This window comes from Felis catus, chromosome A1 (genome assembly GCF_018350175.1).
Source record: "Felis catus isolate Fca126 chromosome A1, F.catus_Fca126_mat1.0, whole genome shotgun sequence".
NCBI classification, from domain to species: Eukaryota; Metazoa; Chordata; class Mammalia; order Carnivora; family Felidae; genus Felis; species Felis catus.
The window spans coordinates 90,615,182-90,636,571 of NC_058368.1; the positions used below are offsets into that span (position 1 = coordinate 90,615,182).

The 21,390-nt window shown below is 48.2% G+C and overlaps 1 protein-coding gene across 3 annotated transcripts in view; it reads right to left on the reverse strand.

Annotated features, from left to right (window-relative positions):
• Window positions 1–1,803: 1,803 nt before the first annotated feature.
• RUFY1 (RUN and FYVE domain containing 1) overlaps window positions 1,804–21,390 on the reverse strand; it is a 60,198-nt gene continuing 40,611 nt past the window's right edge. For 2 of the 3 annotated variants that reach the window (XM_006927515.4, XM_003980650.5), the window contains 7 exons: window positions 13,215–13,312; window positions 11,017–11,136; window positions 10,284–10,413; window positions 7,464–7,558; window positions 5,083–5,131; window positions 3,505–3,582; window positions 1,804–2,384 (listed from right to left, as the gene is read on the reverse strand). In XM_006927515.4, coding sequence (XP_006927577.2) covers window positions 2,238–2,384; window positions 3,505–3,582; window positions 5,083–5,131; window positions 7,464–7,558; window positions 10,284–10,413; window positions 11,017–11,136; window positions 13,215–13,312 — 717 coding nt within the window. In that variant the 3' untranslated portion in view covers window positions 1,804–2,237. Of the gene's footprint in view, window positions 2,385–3,504; window positions 3,583–5,082; window positions 5,132–7,463; window positions 7,559–10,283; window positions 10,414–11,016; window positions 11,137–12,108; window positions 12,252–13,214; window positions 13,313–21,390 lie in introns of those variants that run through there. The other variant, XR_002157119.2, reaches the window with a different exon arrangement.

Consider the following 21,390-nt stretch of genomic DNA (forward strand, 5'->3'; position numbering starts at 1 on the left):
CCCTCTGTGGAGGATGGTGCTATCCCACATGGTGGAGGGGAACAACTTGCCATCAGCCTGGGGCACACAAGTGTTCTTGGAATCCTTAGCCTGTCTTCAGATTTAGAGAAATAATTTGCGGGGGAGGCAGCCTTGAGCTTCTGCTGTGTTCTGGACTTCACACTTGCCCCTGGCATCTTGGCTGAGTTATTCAGTGTCTGTGGAACTGACCCCTGTTAATGAGAAGGCTCAAGGAAGGTTGCTTGTCTGGCTCTTTAAGTTGTTTTACGTAAGGAATGTCTTTGTTGAGTAAAGGCTCTTTGGAGGTAAAGGGGACGGCGGGAGTAAGGCTAAGCTAATTCAGAACCATTTGGCTTTTGAAAAGGGAGTATTTAACCCACCATCCTGGTTCTTTGGAACCTTGTGTTCCATGGACTTGAACCAAAACCACCTGGGTGCTTGTTAGACCAGAACCTCCAGGTACTGTTGGGAGGTGGCATTCTAACAGGACATCCTTCTTCCTGGCTAATTATCCTGTGCATTTAAGCTTGAGAAGCATTGCCTTAGACCACTGTCCCTCATTGCCCGGGTTAGGAAGGTCACCCCACCACAGCCTGAGGATTCCAAAGTTCAGGTGCATATTTGATGTGGCGTGGATAGAAAAGTTGTCTCACTGCAACTAAATATTTGGTAACTGGCAAAAGGGTCCTTTGAATAATGCCTCAGTATCTTGCTTGTTGGGTGGAGAGGGGGAACATTCTACTTAGTCAAAACAGGAGTCAGGTATTTTCTGTGTGGGCAGATGAGAGCCCATAAGTGAGGTGATGATGAGCCCAAGGCTCCCCAGTGAGCTGGAATCCAAATTGGGTGCACTGAAAACTGGGTGTACCGCTCTGATGCCAGACCAGTGTGGAATATAGTTCAGGATGTAAGCATTACGGGAACAGCTGAGTGCTGGAGATTTTACTAAAAAGCTGCTCAGATGAAGCGTCCCTCTTGGCAGCTGCTTTTGCTGCCATCGTACTTCCTGATAGGATGTGAGAACCTGCATCTCCGAAGGAATGTTGCTCTGGAGCTGGGCGTGTGTATCGACCCAACCTTGCAGAGCTGCCCAGATCTCTTCCCCGCCACCCCCCTCCCCCCAACTTCCCAACCCCACAGATGTGTTTAAGGGAGCAGCACATATGGAACCTGAGCCAGCCTGTGGGGAACTTTCTGCAGGGTAAGAGCCCAGGAAGAAGAGGGAGAGCCAGGGCCTCGAGCAGGGGCTGGACAGCTAAGCGGGCCAGGGGACTTATGGGGAAAGTGGGGACTGAGCAGCCAGCACAGGGAGTCCACTGAGGGCTAGAGAAGGCAGAGGCTCTGCAGATGGATGGATGGACAGGTCTGGACAGCATTACAGCACTTGTTTCATTTCAGACCCCTGGCTGGGGACAGGGGGTGGGGTGAGCATGTGCTGAGCCCAATTTCACAGCTGACTGCACCTGTCCTAGCCCTACTTTTGAAGTTTGTGAATGACTATCTGGTAGGTGCCTCCCACAGGTATCTCCTGCAATCCACTCGCATAAAGGAACAACTTCTGAGCTTTGGTGATGGGCGTGAGGTCACTTCCTCTGTGCCTGTTGGTGGACTTAATGGCCTATGTTGTCCTCAGCTCACTGGACAGGGCACAGCCTGTACCAGAACCCAGCAGGCTCACCTCAAAGGCAGCTGCCCTCCTTGAGGGCCTTTAGTCCTGACATGGGGGCTGCCCTGAGGCCTCTCCAGAGGCTGACCCTGACCTCTGTGACACGGACACGAGTGCCTATGCTTTCTGCACCGGAGTGAAAAATAAATGATTTTATTGCAGGTCCAAAGACACATATTAACAAGGATGTGATGTGGCAAATCTCTGGCTTCTGAAGCAGGGAAGGCACGGTGCGGGGGGGCGGAACTGGTTGCTCATTATACTAGTACGACTGCCATAAAACCGGACAATTTTTTTGAAAAGTGAAAAATGACAGTAGCAAAATCATGAAGTTACACTGGAGCCAAAGCCAGTGATGTAGCCAAGTGAGAAGGAAGCATCCAGACAGGTTAGCAGATAGGTTAATTCCATACAGTCCGGAAAGGAGAGGCGTGTACCTTCCATTCCGCCATGCTGTGTGCACAGCCGGCCAGGATCGCGTTCCTTCCTGCTTCCCCAAGCCCCTGGGCATCCCCCGAGACCCACAGAGTTTGGCACTGTTCTGAGGCTGCCTCGCCGACGCCCTGTGTGCTTAGGAGCCAGTGGACGAGGAGCAGCGCTGCAGGAGCAGCGTGTGGCAGCTGTCGCACACACGCACGGGCTTGGGGTAGGAGGGCAGTGCTAGCTCGTTGCTGGAACACGTGTTGCAGAAGATGTGGCCGCAGTTACGGCAGTGGTGCTGCAGGACAGAGAGACCGTCATGGTGTGCTGTGCTCCCCCATCCGTACACCCACTTTGTTCTTACAGCCTTTGGGGGAGGGATCTTAAAACCTAAGGCAGACTTGCAGATGTGTCAGTTTGGAAGGGGTCCTTGCAGACCTTTGTTTCTACAGTCCTGTGCCTCTAAGGTCTGCAGAGTGGTGGTGGAGGGGCATGCGCTTGTATGAATCAGGCTCTTTTCCTTCAGAATGTGTTTACTGGAGTTGGGGGCCCTGGTTCAGTCCCTGCAATCCCTGCACCCTGTGGTGGGACCCCAGGTTTCTTTAGCCAGCCAGCCCCTCCTGATGGGTGTCTTACTTTGTGAAGAACTACCTAAGCCTTGGGCAGAACGCCAAGACCAGAATCCATGTAGAAATCTGTCATTTCTGCCAACAGCCCAACCCCATCAGGCTAGACAATGAACCTCTGCCAGGCCGTTCACAGGTGGGGATGGAGAGGCCCTAGTGTCCAGCAGGCCTTGTGGAAAAGCAGGATTTCAACGGTAGCCTTGGGAGGGCTGTTTCTACCTCTGGACCTACTGCAAGGCACTAAGGTTTGGGAGTTGTACTTTTCCACAGAGAGGCCATTAGCCGGGACCGGTGAGCATGCGCACCTGTGTAGTAGTGGATGGGGTACTGTGGGCTGTAGAGGTTTCCAGTTTTGCTTGGCATCTATATCCTGCCCCTATCATGCCCAACTGGTCACTCAAAGCCCTGTCAACCCTGGACCAAAGGTATAGGACCTTCTGTTCCTGGAGCCTGAGGGCAGGCTGTACACTGGCAGAGGCAGACTTACCAGGGCACTGGCCCTACCCAGATGCCAGTGAGCTTTTGGTGCCACTTGGGGGGCCTGTCCGGAGACTCGCTGCTCACCGGTTCTCTAGAGATTGTTTTTGCCTCACTTTGCCAGATGTTGGTCCTGTTGCTTAAAATGAATTTTCAATGATCTGCTCACCTAGACTAGCTCTGGGCATGAGCTGGGAAACCATCTCCGTGGGCCAGCAGACCAGCAAGTGTGATCACAGTGCGGTGGCCCCTGTGGGACTGGGGGTGGGAGGGGAGCCCCACCTGTGTGAGCCAATGGAGGGCCACCCCACGTACCTTTCTTCGGGAAATGGAGAACTCCTTTTCACACTGCTTACAGTGCGTTGCTTCATCGTCTTTCAGCCAAGTATGGCCCTGGGGGAGGAAAGACCACCACAGAATCCCAGTTTACAGCCTGGCTCCTGATGGACCTTTGACTGCCCAATGTCAGTGGCCTACCACTTCTCTAATAGCACCTTTTGAGGGACAGCCACTTTACGCTAGATAGGGCCTCCTAGGGCCTCCCTGCCCTGACCACAGCTCACATGCTGCAGACCGTCTGCCCTCTGGCCCTGGCTTCCCGGCCTGCAGCCAGATCCCCCAGCTTCCCAGGAACCTGAGCCTTCCCCACCCCCTTTCAATAAATGCCCTTCGGCTGAGGTAACAAGAGTCAGGATCTGATGCCTGCAACCGGATCCTGGCTGAGACATTCTCCAGTGTCCCCCTGCTGAACTGGCAGGAGGGAGAGGGGCCAGACTGGTCAGCCAGACCAGGTCTGTGATGGCAGTCCCTGCTGAGACAGAAGGCAACAAGCCATGGGATGGGAGGCCCTTCTCCACATGCTGAGCCCCCGACCCTCAGAGCGAGGCGGGGAGGCAGGAGTCTCCATTCTACAGAGGCAGCCGCCACTCTGAAAGCTCTTTCTAAAGGACAACCAGGAGGTATGATTTGTTCAGCTGCAGGGACTGAGCTTTCAAAGGGGCCAAAGACCTGAGAAACTTTTCTGGCTCCTTAGCCTCTGGTGGATGTCACTTTCTTGGTGACAGAGTGACCCTAAGAGCTGTAGTGTGACCACGCCCAACAGCTCCTTCCTCGAGTGCTGCTGTCACTGTTGGACATTCCAGCAGTTTTTCAGGGACAGAAAAGCAGCTCACAGCGATCTCCCCTAAGGCGCTGCCTACCTGCAAGGGCGGGGAAGGTACATGATGTTAAGTCAGGGCTGCCGTAAGCTGCCGTGACAGTTTGCCTCTGCCCTGTGTGCACTAGGGTCTCCATCCAGCAGAGGCCACAAACTCCTGTCTCAGGTGGGCGGTCCCTTCTCTGAACTGTCCCTGTCCCGACCCTAGTGGGCCAGCCTGGTGCCCGTACCTAGTCACCTGGTCCCCACGTTCCAGCTCTCCGTAGGTGGGTGCATCATCCTGCCCTCCCCAAGGTGGTCCAGAAACACGGCCCAGCTCAGGGCTTGAATGGTCCCCAGAAATAGCAGGGTGGCCTCCGGCCCCTCACTTGCAGGGAGAGGTCTCACGCTCCCTATTCAACAATCCCTGGATCTTTCTGCCACTTTGTGCTTCCTCCATTTGGGCACCTGTGTGGCAGGCCTGGGGTGGAACTACGGCTGACAGCTGAGGAGCCCCGATCCAGACCAGGGTTCTGGGCTGGGCCCGCCGCTCAGCAGCACCACCTCTCACCAGGTCACCTGGCTCTGAGCGGCACTTTCTGCTCTGTGAACAAGTGCTAACCGCCACTGAAGCCTCAGCTGCACATGCTCACCTGACTTGTGGCAAAACCCAAGAGCACATGGGGCTTTCGCACTAGCTGACCAACAGCTGCTCTTGGGCAGAGATTCTTATGCTAATAACATCAACAATCCAGTACCTTCAGTGCCTTATTTACTTCTTTGATGTCTTCCATCTTCAGCTTTGACCTTGAAGAAAAAAAAAGGCAAAAATCATTTAGAAGCAGTGAGAGGCTCTCAACAGCGACTGTCTGGCTTCGGGAGGGAGACAGGGCTTATTGAGAGAGCTGTCCCATAACGTGAGTCATTCTGGAACACTCTTTCTACCTTTTCATCATCCCAGAGCCACCTCTTGAGGTTGGCTCACGTCTGCCATGCTCCGAGGTTGAGCCTGTGGACTGAACGTGGCCCAAGAACAGACTGTTGATCCTGTAAGCTTTCAGAACACTTGGAAATAGTTGCAGCCATTTAAAGATTGAGGATACGGGTGCCTGGGGGGCTCAGTTAAGCGTCTGATTCTTGGTTTTGGCTTGGGTCACCATCTCACAGCTTTGTGAGTTCGTGCCCTGCACCGGGCTCTGCGCTGCAGTGCAGACTCTCTCTCCGTCTGCCCCTCCCCCACTTGGGGTGTCTCTTTCTCTCTCAAAATAAATAAACTTAAAAAATAAAAAGAATGTCCTAGAAGTCCAGTTTCCTGGCTTCTCTGGGCAACCATTCCTGCATACGGCATGTGCTGGAGTGGGGCTCAGGAACCAGAATCTGCAGGGCTCTCTGGGCCCTTTTCCTGCTGCCTGCTCCTTTTAGAACAGTCCTGCTCAGAGGACATGGTCATTTGTCCTTGCTCCATTCTTGTTAGGGTAAGAATAATTCGTTAGTTGTCCACATAAACGACCCACTGAACATGGTCTAAACTGGCAGGATTAAACCAGATAAAATGAAACTGTAAGAAGTTGTAATTGTGGGCGGGTGGGGCAGGGGGGGATGGTCTGAGCCCTTGAAAGCTGAGATTAGCCTAAACTGTCATTGGATTAACCTAATCCAAGTGTCAAAGTGGCCGGGCTCTGAGACCCGAGCTAGTCTTCTGGGGGAGGATTAGGAAACTGAGCATCAGGTCCCTTAGAAAAAGACGTTCCCTCCTGCCCTGACCAGCTTAGGAACAGGCCTGCAGACTGACAGCACCAGCAGCTGCCTGGGTGGAGAGACCTGGGGACACCAGGTGGAGAGGGCAGCCTGATCGTGCAAGCACTTCCCTGGGAAATAAGCTTGGGAAGGACCCAGACTTTGGTGACATAAAAAAACCAGGCAGCTGTGTCTGGCTGGTGGAGGGATCTGAAGGGAGTCTTCTCTGGTGTCACCTGGTGACATGAAGAAGGAGGGAGGGAAGAAGCACAAAGGTTCCCTGGGGAACTCCTGCCTGTGTCACGTGTCCTGACACAGCAACCCCCACGCAGCCCAACTGAGGGATGTCCTGTTCGGTGTGCATACTACTTCAGTGTTTCTAGTTTCTTCTCCTGGTCACCCTCATCTCTGGACCTTTTCTGGTCAGGGTTTTATTCAGCATGGAGCCTGAGCCCAGGCTGTGCTGGCCATGACAGCCCTTCTCTCTCTGGTCATCATGCTTATGGCAGGCACCAGAACAGGACTCTGGTGGGGGTGGCAAGTCAACCTGGAGTCCCTGTGGGAGCCATTCTGCCCTGATGTGGGCCAGAGCCCCTCGTGGTGGAAGCAACAGACAGGACGGCAGAGGTAGGAAGGAGAGACAGTTCTGATGGCTTTTTCTGCTTCAGACAGTTTGAGTTGGATTTCTGTCCCTCTGAAACCAAGAGTCCTGACTCGGAGAAAAAGCTCCCCCATGGCTTTGAAAATTCAGTAATAGGGGCACCTGGGTGGCTCAGTCAGTTAAATGTCCGACTTTGGCTCAGGTCTCACAGTTTGTGGGTTGGAGCCTGGAGCCTGCTTCGAATTCTGTGTCTCTCTCTGCCCCTCCCCTACTCATGCCCTATCTCTTTCAAGAAATATTAAAAAAAACAACAATAATTGCACAGGTGGACATATTCTAGTATCAGCTGTGACCTATCAGACTGTCCAGAGCAACCTGGCAGGACTGGGACGTCGGGAAGGAGAGCTGTCCAGTTACAGGACAGACAGAAGCACCAACATCGGCACTCCTGCAGCAGCAGCCAGCAGAGCAGACAGAAAGACTGGTGGGTGCGAGTATCCAGAAAGGCTGGAGGTGACCGCACTTTGGCTAGGGCAGGCTGGAACCCTCAAACCACAGTATCTACTCTGGTCTGACTGCAGGCCCAGCAAGCAGCCCGCCCCCACCCATCTGGTTCACCCATCTGGGGTTTCTTAACGCGTTAAACAAGCATTGCGTCTTCGAGGCCTGACCTCCACCTGGCAGGCCTCCTTCCCAGCCCTCCCTTCCACGACAACACAATTTGGTTCAGAGCCCGGTGGGCAGGCTGGTGTGACTCCAGGGGGCGGCACAGGGGGCAGGTGAGGGGGACTGGGGTCTTACTGGCTGAGGTGCAGCCCCATTTCCTGGAGGGCCTGTTCCTGCTCCTCGCAAACCTTCTGCAACTCCGCCTTCTCGTCCTGGAGCTCCCGCAGCTCCTAAAACGAACCGACCAGATGCCTGATACGCTGACAGTCTTTTTCTTTCTTTTTTTTTTTTTTTTTAAAAGGTTTAGCGATCACAGGGGCACCTGGGTGGCTCAGTCGGTTGGGCGTCCGACTTCGGCTCAGGTCATCATCTCGTGGTTCGTGAGTTCGAGCCCCGCATCGGGCTCCATGCTGACAGCTCGGAGCCTGGAGCCTGCTTTGGAAGCTGTGACTCCCCCTCTCTCTGTCCCCTCCCTTGCTCATGCTCATGCTCTGTCTCTCAAAAATAAATAAACGTTAGGGGCGCCTGGGTGGCGCAGTCGGTTAAGCGTCCGACTTCAGCCAGGTCACGATCTCGCGGTCCGGGAGTTCGAGCCCCGCGTCAGGCTCTGGGCTGATGGCTCAGAGCCTGGAGCCTGTTTCCGATTCTGTGTCTCCCTCTCTCTCTGCCCCTCTCCCGTTCATGCTCTGTCTCTCTCTGTCCCAAAAATAAATAAACGTTGAAAAAAAAAAATTAAAAAAAAAAAAAAACGTTAAAAAAAATTAAAAAAAAAAAAGGCTTAGCGATCACAGCAACAAGAAGGGCAGAATGCTTTTCAAGCGCAAAAAGCAGTTTTGTTGTATGAACCGCACTCCAGACGGAGTTACTTCGTGGGTTACTTCTCACCAGCCTGTTTCTCCAGAATGGGCAACTGCAAGGTGAATGCTACAGGGGTGGCCCTGCGGTGGGGACAGTGACATGGAGCAGGAAACAGCTCCATTCAAACAGTCCTCCTCCCAGGGCAAACAAGGCTCTGCCCATCTGAGTTGCTATTAAAGGACTGTTTAAACACAGAGAATTACCTCCAAAAATACACAGGTGAAACTTCTATAGAACTGTAGGTCACTTGCCCAGGGAAGGCTTGTCTGGATAGTGTTTTTTGGAAAGGGCTGGTCGTGAGTGAGTGAACAAGGCTGATGAAGGCCCAGATTGGGATCTCATTCTCGTGCATGTGGGGAGAGCAGCTCACACAGTGACAACCATCGTAACCTGAGAACAGGGCACCTTGACACAGGCTGGCGAGGGCCAGGACAGAAGACCCAGGACAGTGCGGTTCAGGGCTTAGGCCTAAGTGGTGGGCACTTCCCTCCCAGCCACCCCAGAGCCTGCTGTCACAGGCACACGGCACAGGGCACCCTGCTGATGTCAGATACATTTTGTTTCTTGTGTGTGTATGTAAGTGCGGGTGGGAGGTGGGGAGGACAAGCGATTCAAATCTTACACCAAAGTAGTTGGGAGTGGAATAAAGGAGGCACGATGCAGAACTTTCTGGGAGTCCTCTTCTGCCCTCCATTTCTTCTCCTCCCTTTTCCAAGCCTGAGAGGCTCATGAGGAACTTCTCCCCTCCCCAGGGGTCCTCCCCACCCCTGGCCTAGTGGGCTCCCCAGCAAGGGGCTCTAGACACTTTTCAACAGAAACCAAAGTGCCTTTGTTGGCTCATTCAGATTGTGCAGCAGGACTCATTACCACGTTCAGCACAACGAGATCCGGGTCTGGGAGCTGCCCCAGCCTCAAGGACCCTCCGCCAGGGCAGGTATGGTGCGGAAGGCATGCCAGTCCCACCAGGAGAGGCTGCAGTAGCCAGGGACACCCCCTAGCAGGCTGCAGCTGCTCCCACCAGCATTGTGGGGACCTCCAGCCTTTGCGGGAGATGCCTGGCGATTTTATCATCGGGGAAGACTTGTAGACTGTCTGGGTTCCCTGGGAGATCTAGTTCTGCAACCAGACAGAGATGCCATTCTGGCACCCCAACATCTCTCTCCCTGAAGCTTTCCATAGGATCCAGGCCTCACCTTCACCAGAGGACCAAGGTACTCCAGGCAGAGACTGGTTCGGTTGGCTTCCCAGGGGTGGCCCAGGCCCAGAAAGTTCTGGGGAACCAGGATACCTGACCCTAGGCCGAGCCCCTCTGGGATGGAGGTGTGGCACTTGGTGGAAGATGTTCATGCTTACTGTTTCCTCTCTTGCAAGCCCGCACAGTAGCTGGTGACGGTCTTAAAATGAAGTGGGCCATGTACCTCCCCCACCTCCTCCATGCCCCCAACAGCTTCTTACCGTGCTCAAGATAAGATCCAAATCCCTTCGTGCAGCTCTGGGGGCCCGAGATCGGTCTGCCCACCTGAGGCCTCAGCTCCAGTGCTTCCTTCTTCCACTCGCCACACCTCAGCCTCATGGCCCTTCTTTCTGCTCCTTGACCACGACAGACCCTCACACTTCCTGCTATCTGCCTGAGAGGTTCTTAGCTTGGACCTGTGCATAGCCGTCCCTTGCTGTCATTCAGATCTGCCCGTCACTCTTCCCAGACCACCCCTGCCCACAGCAGGGAATGTTCTGTTCACAGCACTCATCCCTGAGTGTCTGGTGTGTGCACTGGCCGCCCAGAGCAGCAGCTCCATGGGCACAGCTCTGGCTCTGTGGTTGCAGTTTCCAGAGACACTGGTAGCTCTTTTTCTCCCAAGGATGGCTGCCTTACTTTTCTTTTTTTTTAGTTAGTTTGTTTGTTTATTTATTTATTTAGAGAGTGAGTGAGTGAGCAGGGGAGGGGCAGAGAAAGGGAAAGAGAGAATCCCAAGCAGGCTCCATGCTCTCACCACACAGCATGATGTGGGGCTCCAACTCATGAACTGCGAGATCGTGACCTGAGTTGAGATCAAGAGTCCAACACTCAACCGAGCCACCCAGGCACCCCTGCCTTACCTTTTTTAATCCTTCCACTTGCTGTAGCTCTGCTCGGAGCAGAGAGGAAGTGTCTCTCTCCTGCTGTAATTCTCGTTGAAGAGCCTGTCTTTGCTCTTTTTCTGATTTCAGCTCTTTCTCTAGACTTGAACTGTTTTCCCAAAATGAACTGGAGTTAGTCTCAGTGGGAGATTTGCACGGAAACTGCACAATCGCCAACCCAATTCACCACACAGGGAACGGGGAATTGGAATTGGCATTGTCACATGCGTATCTAAACCCGTCACTGGAGCAGGGCTGCCTGCCCCTCCACAGGGGACACCGGGACCCCTCAAGGGGAAGAAGGGCAGGTGCACACTTGACTGCATGTGAGCCGAAAGAAAGCAAAAGGGCCTGGGGACACTTAGGGCTGCACCTGTGGGATCCCCTACTGAGGCAAGACCTGGGGCGTGGGGGGTTGCAACACGAGTTCTGCTTTTTCCAACCCAGAGCCAGCTCCCACTGGAGGACACTGGGGGTGGGGGCAGGAGAAAGCTACTGGATCCCCCCACCCCCCGCTGCTCACCAGCCAAGTGGCCCTGGGACGTTCCTGAACCCCCGAACCAGCTCTCTCATTTGTGAAACACAGACATCTGTCACTCATCACTGGGCTTTACACGCATGCTCAAACCCTCATTCCAGCCTCGCAGATGAGGGTTAAACTTCGAAGAGGCCATGGCCCGCCCCCCCGCCCCCCACCGGGCCGCCCGCCTACCACTGCTCATGCAACTGTGAGAGCTGCTGCTGCAAAGCACACGTCCGGCCGCCCAGCTCCTGCTGCAGCCGGTGGCTCCGCTCCTCGGCCCCCTGCCTGGCCCTTTCAGACTGCCGTAACCTGCACCGAAGCAAGCACATCTGCATAAGGAAAGGAGCCACCCTCGCCACCGAAGGTATCGTGTTTTCCTGTTCTCGTGGCTTTCGTTGTAAATATGCACACAGTAAGATTGACTCATGCGTGTGCCCCATTCCCAGAGTTTTTAGCACACAGATAGACCCATGGAACCACCATGGTGATCAAGAGACAGAGCAGTTCTGTCACCCCTGAAGGCTCCCTTCCCACCCCTGACCCCTGATCGGCTCTGATACCATGATTTTTTCTTTTCCAGAGTGTCCTATAAGTGGAATCATACTTTATATAAATAACGTTTTAAGCCTGGCTTCTTTCTCTCAGCTTAGTATCGCTGAAATCAAGTTTGTGGATCAATGGCTCATTCCTTCCTCTGCCTGAGTACTATTTCACTGTACAGGGTACCAGTTTGTTCTTACTTCACTCGATGAAACACCTCTAACTCGCTTCTAGTTTTGACAATAATGAATAGACCTGCTACAAACATTTGTGTATGGGCTTTTGTGAGGACATTCGTTTCCATTTCTCTTGGGCTGATACCCAGGAGTGGGATTGTTGGGTCAGATGGAAGAGTAAGGTTAGCTTTATTTTAAGACACTGTTTTCCAATGTGGCTGTACCATTTGGCATCCCCACCGGTCATGTAGGAGAGTTCTAGTTGCTCTGTAGCCCCGTCAGCACTCGGTATTGTCATTAAAAAGATATTTAGCTGTTCTAACAGGTGTGTAGTAGCATCTCACTGTGATTTTAACATGTACTTCCCTGGGGGTGCCTGGGTGGCTCAGCTGGTTGAGTGTCTGCCTTGGCTCAGGTCCTCATCTTGTAGTTTGTGAGTTCGAACCCACAGAGGGCTCACTGCTGTTAGCACAAAAGCCCACCTCTGTGCCCCTCTCTCTGCCCCTCCCCTGCTTGCACTCTTTCAAAAATGAATATTTAAAACAAAACATAACAAAACATGTACCTCCTTGATGGCTACTGACACTGAACATCTTTTTGTGTGCTTATTTGCCATCCCTACGTCCTCTTTGGCGAAGTGTCCGTTCAAGTCTTTTGTCCATTTTTCAACTGGGGTGTCTGTTGAGTTTTGAGAGTTCTTTATATATTCTGGAGACAGAATATATAACTTTGTCAGTTAAGTGATTTGCAAGTTTTCTGTCAATCTCTAGCTGGTCTTTTTATTCTCTTAACCATGTCTTTCATAGCACAAAGGTTTTACCTTTTGATAAAGTCCAACTTATCAAGTTTTTCCTCCCATGGACACCATGCTTTTCAAAAGTATTATTTTTTTTAAGTTTTTACTTATTTATTTTGACAGAGAGAGAGAGCAAGAGAGAGCAGGCTGAGAGAGAGAATCCCAAGCAGGCTCTGCAGTGCCAGCGCAGGGCCTGGCATGGGACTCGAACTCATGAACCGTGAAATTATGACCTGAGCCGAAATCAAGAGTTGGACACTCAACTGACTGAGCCACCCAGGGGCCCTGGATCCCATGCTTTTATGTCATGTCTAAGATCTCTTTGCCTAATCCAAGATCACAAAGATTTTCTCCTAGGTTTTCTTCCAGAGGTTGTAAGTTTTAAGTTTTCCATTTAGACTTATGATCCATTTCCAGCTAATTTTTGTAGAAGATAGGAAGTATACAACCAAGGTCCATTTTTTTTGCTTATGCATGTCCGATTGTCCCAGTATCATTTATTGAAAAGATTTTCCTTTCTCCCTTGAACTGCCTTTGCACCTCTGTAAGAAAATCAGTTGCCATATTCGTTGGGGTCTGCTTTCAGGCTCTATTCTGACCATTACAGACTGATGTTTAAGTGTGTCGGTGACAAGGAGCTCACTGTATGGGTCTGACTCCTGAGAAGACAATGTGATACAGTCACCCAGAGATTGATTAAAGGAATACACACTTAGGCAAGGATGGGAATCCAGCCCCCTTGCTCAGCAAGACTACAATCCCAAAGGACTTTCATCCCAAGTTATCTGACCTTTTGAGAGAGACTCTGAGTAAGTTCCCGGGCCTGGGGAATGTCCAGCACCTTCTAGGGAGTATCTGCCACAGGGAGTGATTACCTTTCTTCCATCTGTTTCATGCTGGACATAACCTGGTTGGTTTTTTCTTCAAAAGATGTGATGGCTTCATTCTTCTGCTGTAAACAGCTCTCTGCATTCTGCAAAGGCAAGGAAGAGGGGTCACACTCTGCCTCTCTCTCACTGCTGTGCCCGCTCTGGGTTAAGAGAGGGTTTGATGATTCAATCTGTACTTTCACAACATTTGTAGGAACATTTCACTAATTGCTGGTCTTTCCCATAGCACTGGAAGACAAACTGTACTGAGGCTCCCAGCTTTATCCACACAAAGAAAGGCCAAAAAGGAAGTAATAAGCTTTTTGTTTCCCTCTATGAAAGGTCCATGCTCCTTTTTAAAAAAAGAACTTCAGAGTGAGATCTGACAGTGTTGCAGAGCTGTTCCTACATGCCAAGCACACCTACGAGTTCATCGGGCCCTTGCAGGTTCTTGTGGCCGGCTGGTCAGCCCCAGTTCCCTAAGCACAGAGGGAGGCTGGCACAGATGTGCGATACAGCAGATTTACACCCACAACTGTGTGACTTCTGAATCCAGGCATGTACCGGGGGGCCCAGGCGGGGGAGGGGGGGGGGCAGGCAAAAAGCACTGTGTCCCTGTGTGTCTATAACAGACACTTTTAAAATAAAAGGATACGGAAAGGCTGATGACAGAAGGAAGTACTAATAAGTTCCTAATATAATATAGACTGTATTCTTGGACCTTAATATAATACAGTTAGACATTAACAACAAAAGAATGGCTAAAAATGCCTCATATCTTAGACTAAACTACATAGCATATCACTAAAAAGCTGTTGAGCTAAAAATGTAAACCAGAGGACTAATTAAGAAATACTGAGAGGTAGGGGCGCCTGGGTGGCTCAGTTGGTTAATTGTCCGACTCTTGATTTTGGCCCAGGTCATTATCTCATAGTTCGTAAGTTTGAGCCCTGCATCAGGCTCTGGGTTGACAGCCTGGAGCCTGCTGGGGATTCTCTCTCTCCTTCTCTCTCTGCCCCTCCCCTACTTGTGCTTTCTCTTTCAAAAATAAATAAACTTAAAAAAAAAAAAAAGAAATATTTAGAGGTAAAAGCCAGTGAAAACACTATGCAATATTGTATGGTATTGAAGATGCACTGAGTGGAAGACGTATCCTAATTTTACACACCACTAAGCAAGAAAAAACAGCTACTTAGAACATGTGCCATTGACTGTAAGATGCATGTAGGTTTCAGAGAGGCTGAGCTGTGAATAAATGTTTTTTTTTTTTTTTTTTCCAACGTTTATTTATTTTTGGGACAGAGAGAGACAGAGCATGAACGGGGGAGGGGCAGAGAGAGAGGGAGACACAGAATCGGAAACAGGCTCCAGGCTCTGAGCCATCAGCCCAGAGCCTGACGCGGGGCTCGAACTCACGGACCGTGAGATCGTGACCTGGCTGAAGTCGGACGCTTAACCGACTGCGCCACCCAGGCGCCCCAATAAATGTGCTTCTTAGGTGATATACTTTTGTCAAAATTTGAGGGCCACAGCTAAAGCAGTAGTCGTGTGGGTCATTTTTAACTTCAAATAACATCTTTTTTATTTATTTTTATTTTTTAAAGCAAACTACCCCCAGCATGGGGCTTGAACTCACAACCTTGAGATCAAAAGTCACATGCTCTACTGACTGAGCCAGCCAGCTGCCCCCAAATAAATTTTTTTATGAAATAAAAAAAAAGATAAAACAGATGAGCTAAGCATACATTTCAGAAGATGAAAATAAATTACAGAGCAAACGCAAAGAAATCAGAAAGAATATAATAAAGGGGTACCTGGGTGACTCAGTCAGTTAAGCATCTGACTCTTGATTTTGGCTCAGGGCATGATCTCATGGTTGTGAGATTGAGCCCCCCTCCAGCGCAGAGCCTGCTTGGGATTCTGTGTCTCTCTGCCCCCTCCCCTGCTCAGGCCCGTTCTTTCTTTCGTTCTTCTTTTTTTAATGTTTATGTTTGAGAGAGACAGAGCATGAGTGGGGGAGGAGCAGAGAAAGAGAGAGACACAGAATCTGAAGCAGGCTTCAGGCTCTGAGCTGTTAGTACAGAGCCCGATGTGGGGCTCGAACTCACAGATCATGATGTGGGCCAAAGTTGTACACTTAACCGACTGAGCCACCCAGGTGCCCCTGTTTCAAAATAAACTTATAATAAACTTATAATAATGTATAATAAGCTTAACAAACTTATATAAAAAAAGAAAACCTTAAAAAAAGAATATAATAAAAGGAAGGGTGGAAATCAATGAAACATGGAACAACAGACAATAAAGAATATTAGAAAAAAAGGTGGTTCTTTGAAAAGATTATTGCCAATGATCACCAGCAACCACCAGCAGCTAGGGGACAGGGATGCTTACAGTCCTTCTCACAGCCCTTAGAAGAAAGCAACTGTGCTAATACCCAGCCTCAGGCTTCTGGCTTCCTGACAGTGTGGAGTCTGGTTGGGATTCTCTCTCTCCCTCTCTCTGCCCCTCTCCCGCTCCCACTCACTTGCGCACACTTCTCTCTCTCTCAAAATGAATAAATAAACTTTAAAAAAAATGTTATATATGAACCTTATGGTAACCACCAATCAAAAACCTATAATAGACACACAAAAAACAAAGAGAAAGGAATATAAGCACAACACTATAGGAAGCCATCAACTGCAAGTGAAGAGAGCAAGAGAAGGAATAGAGAATAACTACAGAAACAACCAAAAAACAACAAAATGGCAATAAGTACACACCTGTCAGTGATTATTTATGAGAGAACATATGCATATTTACTTATTTATTTTTGAGGAGAGAGCGAGCCCAAGAAAGGGGCAGAAGTGGGGAGAGAAAGACTCTTAAGCAGGCTCCACTGTGAGCCTTGATCCCATGACCCTAAGATCATGACGTGAGCTGAAATCAAGAGTCGGACGCTCAATGGACAGAACCATCCAGGTGCCCCAAGTAATGACTTTAAATTTAAATGGTCTATCTGCTCCAGTCAGAAGACATAGGTAGGGTGAGATGAATGGATAAAAAACCAAGACCTGTCTATATGCTGCCTACAAGAGACTCACTTCAGATCTAAAAACATATACAGACCGAAAGTGAAGTGATAGAAAAACATATCGCACACAAATGGAAGCAAAAAAAAAAAAAAAAAAAAAAAAAAGCAAGCTGGGGTAGCAGTACCCATGTGAGACTAAAATAGAATTACATAATGATAAAGAGATCTAACAAGCTGAATCCAGCTTGAGGATATATGTCCAGCAAAAGAATATAAAAATCATAAATATCTATGCACTCAACATGGAAGCACCTAAATACATAAAGCAGCTAACAACAAACATTAAAAAAGAAACTGACAATAATACAATAGTAGGGGACTACTTACATCAATGGATAGATCATCCAGGCAGAAAATCAGTAAGGAAACAGTGGTTTTGAATGACACATTAGAGCTGATGGACTTAACAGATATATACAGAACATTCTATTCCAAGATAGCAAAATACACATTCTTTTCAAGTGCACATGGGACATTCTCCAGGATTGATCATGTTAGGCCACACAAGGAGTCTCAATAAATTTAAGAAGACTGAAATCATATTAAGCTGCTTTTCTGACCACAATAGTATGAAACTTAAAATCAATTATAGAAGAAAAACTGGAAAAAGCACAAACATACAAAAAATACACCAAAAAAACCTGGGGAGGCTAAACAACATGCTACCAAACAACAAATTGGTCAACAAAGAAATCAAAGGAGACATTAAAAAAAAAAAAGCACCTGGAGACAAATGAAAATGGAAACACAGTGGTCCAAAATCTTTGGGAGGCAATAGAAGCAGTCCTAAGAAGGAAATTTATAGGGATACAGGCCTACCTCAAGAAACAAGAAAAATCTCAAAGAAACAATCTAACCTCACATATAAAGCCACTAAAAAAAGAAGAGCAAAACCCAAAGTTAGTACAAGGAAGGAAATCATAAAAATAAGAATGGCTATAAGTGAAATAGAGACAAAAAAAAAACAATAGCAAAGACCAGATGAAACCAAGAGCTGGTTCTTTGAAAAGATAAAATTGATAAACTTTCAGCCAGACTCATCAAGAAAAAGAGGGCTCAAATAAATAAATTCAGGGGCATCTGGGTGGCTCAGTCAGTTAAGCGTCCGACTTCGGCTCAGGTCATGATCTTGCGGTTCATGAGTTTGAGCCCACATGGGACTCTGCATTGACAGAAAGACCCCAGTTGGAATTCTCTCCTTTTCTCTCTCTGCCCTTTCCCTGCTTGCGCTCTCTCTCTCAAAATAAATAAACTTTATAAATACATACATACATATATACCTACATACAGAAATGAAAGAGAAAAAGTAACAGCTGACACCACAGGACTGTAAGATACAACTATGAAAAATTATATGCCAACACATTGGACAACCTAAAATAAATGGATAAATTCCTAGAAACTTAACGATCTTCCAAGACTGAATTAGGAAGAAATAAAAATCTGAACAGACCAGGGCACCTGGGTGTCTCAGTTAATTAAGTATCTGACTTTAAAAAAAAATTTTTTTTTTAATTAACATTTATTTATTTTTTGAGAGTCAGAGAGAGACAGAGCATGAGCAGGGGAGGTACAGAGAGAGGGAGACACAGAATCGGAAGCAGGCTCCAGGCTCTGAACTGTCAGCACACAGCCCGATGCAGGGCTCAAACCCATGAATTGTGAGATCATGACCTGAGCTGAAGTCGGTTGCTTAACTGACTGAGCCACCCAGGCGCCCCCTGACTTTTTTTTTTTTTAATTTATTTTTGAGAGAGAGAGAGAGAGAAAGAGGGAGAGAGACAGAGTGTGAGCTGGGGAGAGGCAGAGACAGAGAGGGAGACACAGAATCTGAAGCAGGCTCCAGGCTGAGCTGTCAGCACAGAGCCCGATGTGGGGCTTGAACTCATGAACTGTGATTTCATGACCTGAGCCAAAGTCAGATGCTCAACGATTGAGTCACCCAGGCACCCCAGGCGCCCCTCAAGTATCTGACTCTTGATTTCAGCTCATGTTCTCATGGTTTGTGAGTTTGAGTCCCACGTTAGGCTCTGAGCTGACAGTGCAGAACCTGCTAGGAATTCTCTCTTTCCGTTTCTCTGCCCCACCCCACCTCTCAAAATAAATAAACTTAAAAAAAAAAACTAGGGGTGCCTGGATGGCCCAACTGGTTGAGTGTCTGACTTCGACTCAGGTCATGATCTCACACTCATGGGTTTGAGCCCCGCGATGGGCTCTGTGCTGACAGCTCAGAGCCTGGAGTCTGCTTCGGATTCTGTGTCTCCCTCTCACTCTGCCCCTGCCCCACTCGCACTCTTTTTCTCTCAAAATAAATAAACATAATAATAAAAAAAAATCTGAACAGACCAAGTTCTAGTAATGAAATTGAATTTGTAATAAAAAGAACTCCCAACAAACACAAGTCTAGGACTGGATGGCTTCACAGGTGAATTCTACCAAACATTTACTTAAAAAAGAATTAAAGGGCACCTGGGTGGCTCAGTAGGTTAAGCATTTGACTTCAGCTCAGGTCATGATCTCACAGTTTGTGAATTCGAGCCCCACACAGAACTCTCTGCTGTTGGCATGGAGCCCACTTGGGATCCTCTGTCCCTGTCTCTTTATGCCCCTCCCCCTTTCATTCTTACTGTCTCTCTCTCAAAATAAATAAACTTTAAAAAACATTTAAAGAGGGGCGCCTGGGTAGCTCAGTCGGTTAAGCGTCTGACTTCGGCTCAGGTCATGATCTTGTGGTCCGTGAGTTTGAGCCCCGCATTGGGCTCTGTGCTGACAGCTCAGAGCCTGGAGCCTGTTTTGGATTCTGTGTCTCCCTCTCTCTCTGACCCTCCCCTGTTCACGCTCTGTCTCTCCCTGTCTCAAAAATAAATAAACGTTAAAATAAAATAAAATAAAATAAAATAAAAAATAAAAACATTTAAAGAAGAGTTAATACTCCATCTTCTCAAACTATTCCAAAAAACAGAAGAGCAAAGAAAACTTCCAAATTCATTCTGTGAGGTCAGCAGTACTTTGATATCAAAACCAGAACACAGGTCCTACCAAGAAAGAAAACTACAGGCTAACATCCCTGATAAACACAGATGCAAAAATTCTCAGCAAAATACTGGCAAACTGAATCCAACAATATGTTAAAAGGATCATTCACACGATCAAGTAGGATTTATTCTAGGATACATAGCTGGTTCAGTATCTGTAGATCAATCAACATGATACATCACAACAAAATGAAGGATAAAAACCATATGGTCATCTTAATAGATGCAGAAAAAGCATCTGATAAAATACAACATCCGTTCAACAAAGTACGTTTAGAGGGAACACACTTCAACATAATAAAGGCCATATAATGAGAAACCCACAGCTAACATCAGATGCAATGATGAAACACTGAAAGCTTTCCCCCTAAGGTCAGGAACAAGACAGGATGTCCACTCTCACCACTTTTACTTAACATAGTACTCCAAGTCCTAGCCAAGGCAATCAGACAACTGAAAGAAATAAAAGGCAACCAAGTTGGGAGGGCGCCTGGGTGGCTCAGTCGGTTGAGTGTCTGACTTCGGTTCAGGTTATGATCTTGCAAATTGTGAGTTTGAGCCCCTTGTCAGGCTCTGTGCTAACAGCTTGGAGCCTGGAGCCTGCTAGGGATTCTGTCTCCCTCTCTCTCTGCCCTTCCCCACTCATGCCCTGTCTCTCTCTCTCAAAAATAAATAAACATTAAAAAAAAAAAAGGCGGGGCACCTGGGTGGCTCAGTCAGTTAAGTGGCCCACTTTGGCTCAAGTCATGATCTCAAGGTCCATGAGTTCGAGCCCCGCAATGGGCTCTGTGCTGATAGCTCAGAGCCTGGAGCCTGCTTCAGATTCTGTGTCTCCCTTTCTCTTTGCCCCTCCCCTGCTTGTGCGCTCTCAAAACTGAATAAACATTAAAAAAAAAAAAAAAAAAAAGGCATCCAAGTTGGTAAGAAAGAAGTAAATCTGTCACTATATGCAACTACATGATACTACATAAAGAAAACCCCAAAGACTAAAAACTTAGAACAGATAAATGAATTCAGTAAAGTTACAGATACAAAGTTAATATACATTTCTGTTCCATTTCTATATACTAATAAAGTAGCCGAAAGAAAAATTAAGAAAACAATCCCATTTATGGGGCAACTGGGTGCCTCAGTTGGTTAAGCATCCGACTTCGACTCAGGTCACAATCTCCCAGCTCGTGGGTTCAAGCCCCGCATCGGGCTCTGCGCTGACAGCTTAGAGCCTGGAGCCTACTTCGAATTCTGTGTCTCCCTCTCTCTGCCCCTCCCCTGCTCGCTCTCTGCCTCTCAAAAAAAAAAAAAAAAAAAAGAAAAAAACATTAAAAAAAAATCCCATTTATAATTACAGAAAAAATAACAAAATACCTAGGAATAAACTTCACCAAGGAGGTGAAAAGCCGATACTCTGAAGACTGTAAAACATGGATGAAAGAAACTGAAGATGGCACAAATAGACCATGCTCACAGATTGGAAGAATTAATGTTGTTAAAATATCCATACTACCCAAAGCAATCCATTGATTCAATGCAGTTCCTATCAATATACCAACAGTATTTTTTTCCTTTACTTCTCTTTTTTTTAAATTTTTAAATTTTTTAAAATTTACATCCAAATTAGCATATAGTGCAACAATGATTTCAGGAGTAGATTTCTTAGTGCCCCTTACCCATTTAGCCCATTCCAATCCCCGCCCCTGCCAACCCTTTCAGTAACCCTGTTTGTTCTCCATATTTATGAGTCTCTATGTTTTGTCCCCCTCCCTGTTTTTATATTATTTTTGTTTCCCTTCCCACCAACAGTATTTTTCATAGAACTAGAACAAACAATCCTAAAATTTGTATGGAACCACAAAGGACCCCAAATAACCGAAGTGATCTTGACAAAGAACAAAACTGGAGGTACAGAATCCTAGATTTTAAGCTATACTACAAAGCTGTAGTAATCAAAACAACAGTATGGGCATTCCTGCACATCTCTGTCTGCAGTTTCAGACGACTGGCCGCTGAAGGAGGGGAGTGGGGAAAGACTGATAGAGCACAGAAATGAGGCAGGCAGAAGAACTGTGTTCAA